At 40.6% G+C, this 8,167-nt stretch overlaps 1 protein-coding gene across 1 annotated transcript in view; it reads right to left on the bottom strand.

Moving 5' to 3' along the window:
• Positions 1 to 4,519, bottom strand: part of LOC101859675 (cyclic AMP-responsive element-binding protein 3-like protein 1) — a gene marked incomplete in the record, with an annotated part of 58,466 nt that extends 53,947 nt beyond the window's left edge. Inside the window, 1 exon segment of the mRNA XM_005088923.3 lies at positions 4,260 to 4,519. Coding sequence (XP_005088980.2) covers positions 4,260 to 4,361 — 102 coding nt within the window.
• Positions 4,520 to 8,167: the final 3,648 nt, after the last annotated feature.

Here is an 8,167-nt window from a genome sequence, read left to right on the forward strand (position 1 = left end):
CCCGGAAAAAAGGCCAATTCAGAAGTGGAATAATTATTCATGAGCAGGAGTCCCTGAAAGTGAAAGCTTGTGTTGTTGATGATAGCTAGCTCCTTTCGCGATCCCAGAATCCAAAGTGCGTGCTTAATCTACGATGCAAATTACTCCTGTAGATAAGTCTTTTTGCCTCCAACTCAGAGTCGGAGCCAGCGCCCGACTTCACGAGCGGTGAGCAGCATGACCTTGGCCACCGGGCGGTGCGCGGGACGTTCAAGAACCGTGCAACATTTGAAAATTGTCTAAATTGTAGAGCTCCACAGTGCTCATAACTGGATACAAAAGCGTGTTACTTTTTTTTCTCTTTCAAACAGTGACTTGGGCGAAAGGCAGTTGCTTCCTCAGGGATCAGTTGCACCCTAACCTTCTAACAAATAAATTATCCTTGGGAGCAATGTTGACTTTTTAACAGTTTTTTTTAATTTTTGTGAAATCTCAACTCATTCTTCATGCTTAAAGGATAACGCGATTCCCAGAGCATACGGCAAATCTAACTCAAACACCAGTCCTTAATAAGGCCCTACTAACAGATTTTAAAAAAAAATTGCTTTGGAATTTGGATTTTAAAAGTATGAAGGAGCAGAGGTTTAATTTGAACATGAACTGGTTAACCACTCTATACTGTAAGTTGCAGAGTCGAAAAAGTCATAGTTTTGTAACTGCCTACATATCATACAGATCACATACAGTAGGGGGCCTATATAGGGCTACAGCTTTATCAATGCACATGATAGCATCTTCACAGTTTAGACCCTATGGGAAAGTTTCAACAAAGCCAAAGCGCAGAACCAGTGAAGATGATAAAAAAACGTGACCTAATCTTTGAACAGTGTAAAGGTCTGCCATAAGTCAAGTTGATTAGACTGTATACAGGTCAGTAAAACTGACCTAAGCTGGGCTTGTCAATCAAAGGTCAAGTAGTAGTGATTTCTATGTAGGCCACCCAGTAGGCCAGACTTGATCATAATGATGAGAATGTTAACAAACAAACAGCACTCCTCTTCCATCACATTGAGCTATTATCAAAGTCAGTTTATATCATTTTATTCCATACTCTATTGGACACAGTTCATAAAATAAATGTATTTATAATATCTATAATAAACAATATATATATTATTTTTATTTTTTTTTGTAAAGTGTTTTACGGCGCTCGCAACTGCATAAGGTCATATGAGCGCGCGGAACACACCTAATATTTTCAGTTGGCAGGAAATTTGAATTTTGCCCAGGTGGCGGCCGAAGCCTACTCTTATCGATTTTTAGACCACCAAGGGATCTATAACGTATGCAACTTGCACAGGGGCCCTCCGAAATTTTTTGCCCTTGTCCGAGAAGCTAGGTGTAGATCTTTCCTACCAGAAGATCAGGGGTGTGGCAGAAAAACAGCAGTAAGAAGGAGCCAGAGAGTAGCAGTAGAAAGGCTGCAGAAAGAGCCAGGAGCCCAAAGGAGGGGGCCAAGGAGGTGAGGGGGTGAGGGCAGAAAGTGGAAATGAAAGCAGACGACAGAACATAGCTAGAGAGCAGGAAAGGAGGTGAAAGGAGACAATTTTAGAGAAGAAAATTTTTCGGTCGCTACCCGGATTCGAACCCGGGACCTTTGAATGAGAGGCCAACACCGTAACCTCTAGGCCACGAGAGCCCCTATATATATATATATATATATACAACATACTTAGGGAACCTAAACAAATGGGTAACAGGGAAAGATGGAAACGTAGCTTTTCTGAGAGCATCCGAGCAAAGGAATGAATGGAAAATCATGATCGCCGATGTCTGTCGCAGATCTGGCACTAGATGATGATGATGATATACAGATATATAAGATAATTTCCTTTTTAACCCATAGACCACATTTCATCGATTCTATGTGTAAAACACAGTATCAACTCTGTTCTCTTTTTCACAACAACAAAATTGTTATATAATTTAAAAATTCGGAGTTTTACTTTTTACTTTAAAATAGTCACATTTTACAAAGAATGTTTTGGGGACTAGAAAGGAGATTATGTCTTGTTATTGAACTATTTAAACCTGAAAATTATGTGAAAAGAGGCAAAAAGCAAAAATAAGCTGACGAAATGTTCCAATTTCTTTTACGAGACCGATCTGTAGGAGATAGGAGTATCTCACAAAGTCATCGTCAGAGCCAGCTCTTATTAAGGACAATCTCCATACAACAGACTATTTTGGGACACCACAGGCTTCTTTCGCTTTTGAGTAGAGGGTAGTGATAAACTGAAATCCCTGCAGGCTATACAAAGAGTAGATAATAGGGAACAAATTTAGCTTCAGCACTGAAAGCCTTATCTGTTACATCACCACCAGGTAGCTGGGGAGAAAATAAGATGAGTTCTGCTCTCTCCAACACAGTGGAACTTCAGAAGTGTCAGACCATGAATGGGAACAATAGAATGGTATCATGAAGTTTGGGAGTTGTGAAGGGAGTGGGACAACACTCGGTCACCAAGGCTCATAAGAACAGTTCAGAACAAAGTTTTCTGTACCAAGTCACACAGAACAGAATATTTCAATTTCCTTCTCTTTCAGATCACTTTGAAATTTGATTTACTAACACGTTTTAAGTTATCAAAAATTGAAAATAATTCTATACCTGGTGCAAGATAGAAAACAGAAACAAAACAAAACAAACAGGGGGTGGGGGGGGGGGGTAATTAACACTATTGCACCACATTATTCTTCCCATTGACTTTTATTATCAGATTAACAAAAATAAGGAAGGCAGGAGAAAAAGACAAAACATAGAAGAATTGTCAGCACACAGTACAGAAAAAAGATATAACCTGTCAAGCAGAACAGCCTACTGCAGTCTTGCCTCTTTTTGTTAATCAAAATTAAGTCTTAAAATGAGACACGTTCATCCACATAGCAACACTTACATGACACTCAGTTAACATTTAATCATGTATGAAAGCAGGCAGCAAATTGTTCAGTAAAATCAATTTTATGTTTGAGGGAGTACTGGATTCAGTTCTGCAGTGAAAAGCTGGTGGTGCCTATGATGGCATTAGACGAAATTGAAATACAGCCAAACCTGTTCTAAATGCCACCACTTGTAAGACATCACCTGTACAAACAGCCACTTCCCATTTGCTTTCTTGTGTTTTTTTGTACATTACAAAGACATTTTGTCTGACGTCCACCTGCTTAAGATGCACAAAATTTTAATTTCCAATGTACTACTATAGTACTAGTTAGGCCAACATTTTATATTGTAGGACTTCAAAAAAGCATACTCGCACACATACTATCAAGCTGATACCAGTCAGAGAAAGCGAAGGGTGGGTTCAAGCAAACCTTAAAACAAGTAGACTAAACTGAGCAGAGAGAATGCATTATAGTTATACGCCTGTTTATAATTATGTCAGCATACAATCTTAGCCACTTTTAAGGATTCAACTTGAAACATGGATGAGGAAGGACTGCTTATATATTTTTATCAGACTTCATTTCATTTATTTATTCCAGTTTTATTTTTCCAGATGCTGAATGCCCATGTGCTCTCAAAAAGCAATTAAGAAAATAAATCAAGAAAAATCTCGAATTAGATGAAACCTGGACTATGATAACGACATCTGGATAATAATCTGTGATCCAGTTCAAATCCCATTGCGTACCACCGCACTCAATCAACTCTAGATATCTAGATCTAGTCTATTCAGATCAAAAACGGCTTTCAATTGTCTAAAACCTCGGCCGGGGTTGACGTACAGAGAAACATGAAAACAATAACAAAACTGTTTCTTGTTGATATAGATCTAGATCTAAATACTTGATTTTAAATTATAATTCAGTTATTGATCTAGATAGATTTAGATCTATAACCCAAACTTAACGAAGACCCTCGAGGAAAAGGAACTTTGCGGCTTGCGGGCCGCCATCTAGGCCTATTCAAAGGCCTAGTAGAGCTTGGTTCAGGCAAATGGGCGTTACCCACGCACGGGCTTGCGTCAAACTCAACCATGTGTTGAGAGCATTGCGAAAGTGGGGACGTAAAAGATAACAGACCAGTTATTGATAGAGAACGATAAAATCACCTTTGCATGCACCATAATAGAACTACAACTGGAAATTACAACAGCAAAACAATGTACAACCCAGAAAAAAGGGAGAAAGCTAACAGGTTGTCGAAAGAAGAGAAACATATGGGAACCTGGTTCGTTTTCTTCACACAGTTTATAGCAGTCGGCATGCGTACTTACCAATGGGGTGTGGAAAATGTCACTAGAGTCTAAAAAATCCACCATATCTGTTTCATCTTCAAGGTAACCAAGTTTTCTATCGTGTCCGTAGAGAAAGTCCATGGTCGTTGTGTCCCTGAGGTCTGGTACAGAAAACCAAAAAACCTCAAGGGATAGCCGTCAGCCGCAGAACACGAGATACACAAAAGGTCGGTTCAGGCCTTGCCTCTTCCGCTTACTGAAACTCTCAAGCTAGAATCTAGCTGTTGCTCTACTTTTCCCAGCTGACTGATCACGATGACGGAGTGGACACAGTCTTCCGCACAAAGTACTCCCTGTCATTTCTATTTACTCTCAAATGAATATGTTTTTATATCTTTCTATTACAATTTCTCTCTACATCTACAAAGGAAGAAGAGATTGCATTGTTTGAAGATCTGAAATACGGAAACTGTGTAAAACTGAATAATTCAAATGTTTGTAGAAAATATCCATACGCGCTGTGCTATTTAGACACGTTGGAGCCCCACTTTCGTTGGCCAATCAAATTGTCGCCGGCGGATGGGGATTCTAGGTCAAGCTTAAAATAGAAATAGAGCACAGGCAGCAGCGGGGAATCTCCCACACCCCACCCTCTCGATTGCAATTTTAGCTTTTTTGCATGACGAGAATACTCAATTAATATTTCCTATTTTCTTTGGTGTATGCCAAACGCGTGTTTTACAGGACGCCCACGGAGTCCCACAGTGGTCAAAGCAGAATTCCACTTTCAACCCCCACAAAAGAAACGGTTTCCTTCTTAACTTACATTGTATGCAAAACCATCGTTTTGTCTATTTGCCTCAAGTCCTTTTTTTTTCATTAATTGTTTGAGTTTACTACCACACTAGATGCAAAGTAGGATTGGGGTCTTTTCGAAGTTGATCACCACAATAAATTAATACCGCTGATCATTGCTGGAGCTCCTGCTAATGCTGCTGTTGCAGTAGCTGCTGCTGACCTTTTTCTATGTTTTGAGGGTGGTCGAGACGGTCAAGTAGATGCTAAACTTTCGGTTTTAAACACATGGGTATATTTTGGCTATACCGTAGCGTAGCACTTTAAATGTTAATGACTCTCTCTCTCTCTCTCTCTCTCTCTCTCTCTCTCTCTCTCTCTCTCTCTCTCTCTCTCTCTCTCTCTTTCTCTCTCCCTCTCGCTCTCTCACTACATCTCTTTGTCTGTCAGCTGTCTGTATGTCTTGTCTGTCTCTCCCTCCCTCTCCATCCCCCCCCTCTCTCTCTCTCTCTCTCTCTCTCTCTCTCTCTCTCTCCCTCTCTCTCTCTCCCTCTCTCTCTCTCTCATTTACTGTTTTTAATGAAGCGATTATAAAATTATAGTCTTTTAGTTTGGCCACAGGTTTGGTTGACTAGGTTGATATGATTGATTGGTTTATTGACGGACTGATAGATTGTCAGGTTGATCGATTTTTCGATTTACTGGTATTTATTCATTCGAGTTTATGTTAGACCCCCCGCTCTTCACTTCACGGGTGAAACGGTCTGCTGCGACAGTCGAACCACTGAGTGAATGAAAACAGAAGAACTCTTGGAAAATCGATACCAAGTGCTCGTGAAAGATTCATGGCACGGTTGGTCTAGTTAGAGAGTTCTACCATAGGCGATGTGCGCGGGAACTGACCGGCGCATGCACGCCTGTCACGGCTGACCTTTATCCATGATATAATTTTGTTCGGTTTTGATGGCTTGCATTTTTTCCTTGTACCGTATATGTTTCGATTGTTTGTTGTTTTTTTGTTGCTGCTGTCTTGTGTTTTTGTTTTTGTTTTGTTTGTTTATTTGCTTTGTCTGCATCTTTTGTTTAAAAGAAGGTCTTGGATTTGATTTGTTTTATGTTTCTACATTTGCATATGATTCGTAATCCCCCTTCCTTTTCTTTTTATCTTTTTTCGGGGGGGGGGGGGGGGTAGGGCTATAGGCGTGGCGAGTACATTGACATAAAAGAGGCCATTCAATGCATTACAGGGGCTGGGCAGAAACACCAGAGGAAAAGAACAGAAGACAAGACCTAGTCTACCAGCTGTGTCCTGTAGCCACCCATGGGCAGGGTGGGGTGATTTGTTGAAAGTCAGGAAAGTTCCCTAAGTAGATCTTAATGATACTACTACTACTACTACTACTACTACTACTACTACTACTACTACTACTACTACTACTACTACTACTACTACTACTACTACTAAGCTAAATAGCATCTGTATAGCACATGTTCCCGCTCAACAGCAAGGTCTATGCGCATTATACAATATAATTACCCCAATAGACCAAAGAACACTCAGAAACATTCTCAGCTTCCTGGGAAGCATACAGTGCAAGCTGCTGGTTATGCGCTCAAACACTAACAAGCTGACAAGATCTTTCACTGTCTATAGCTGGGTACCCATCCCACCTCGGTGAAGTGAGGAAAGTTCGTGTAAAGTGCCTTTCCCAAGGACTAAAGGACGCAACGTTGGGCCCCTGATGTGATTCGAACCCACAACCTTATTGTTGCGAGTCTGAGAACCTAACCACAAGGCCACCGACGCCACTGATCTTACTTTTCTTCGTCAATTATTTATCAATCTGTTTCCAAGTACCCCCCCCCCCCCCGGGTAAAGGGCGGGGTAAGGGGAGGGGAGAAGCACAGGACATCTCAGTTGATCCTTCACTCATCATTACACCTAGCAGTACAGACCGTGTTTGCTTACCATTACGTAGTCGTGTCCCTTATTCTCAGAGAGTTTTCCTGGCCCATTTATATGAAACTGACGCCATTTGATTAGTAGAAAAAAGTGCATATGATAGTGTCCAATAGTGTATTACGTGCATACTTAGTTTAACTAGTAACTGTAATAGCAGATAGAGATTCCATGATTATAGCTGATGTAAGTCATGGATCTGAGAGCGGTGATGATTTTAGATATAATGGTGGTGATGAGTGATGAAAAGGGATTGCGTTTAAGCAATGTTAGCGTAAGTCCTATCTTCCTTTGCTCCAATGAGTCACGAGGGACATGGGCACCCTTTATCCCGTTTCCTACTGGAACCATCTTTACGGTCAATGTGAAGTTCCGAAATAGTGGGCTCAGCACTCTGCAAAGGTGTTCAAAAGGACCTAATTATTTGAGTATTCATTAATGAGTTGTTGTTTTTTTCAATTTAAAATTGTGTGGGTATGTGTGTGTGAGGAGGGGGGGGGGGGGAGCACTGTAGTTTTTTTTTTCTTTAGTTAGGCTAAACGTCCTACTGAATATAAATCAAGGCATTTCGAAGACACGCTTTCTTGGTTTACTGTCAGCGGGAAGGTGTCCTCCTTTTAGGTTGGGCATCGTGTGAAGTGACCAGGTGATCATTATCTACACCTGTATACTTCTCGTACAGAAATAATAAATAATGATTCGTGTGTTTGCTTGGCTCGTGATCACTGCAGTAAACAGTAACGTGTGTAGTTAGTATGAAAAGAAAGAAAAAAAAATGCCGGCAAAAGAAATGGCGACGTTTTTTGTTTCTCCTAGTATACCTTTGCTTGTTTTTCGTCAAAAAATTGATTAGGTTGTTTGTTTTGTCTCTTCCTCTTTTTCCAAGGGTGGGGTCGGGCCGGGGGAGGGGGGTGGGGGTGAGAAGGAGTGGGGCTGTACATAAATATGTGTCATATTAAGATTGCATGCATTTGTTTTTACGGGAGATCTTGTTGTTCTTGTTGTTAATCGTTGTTGTTGTTGTAGTTATTGCTGATGCTGCTGCTGCTGCTGTTGTATACATTTTGTTTTTGTTTTTTTCCTACAGAAGTTCTTGTTAATGTTCATCCTTTTGTTTTCTTAATTGTGAAGTTCTTGTTTGATGCTTTTGTAATTGTTGTTTGTGTTGTTGGCGATGCTGCTGCTGCTGCTG

This window comes from Aplysia californica, unplaced genomic scaffold (genome assembly GCF_000002075.1).
Source record: "Aplysia californica isolate F4 #8 unplaced genomic scaffold, AplCal3.0 scaffold00001, whole genome shotgun sequence".
NCBI lineage: Eukaryota > Metazoa > Mollusca > Gastropoda > Aplysiida > Aplysiidae > Aplysia > Aplysia californica.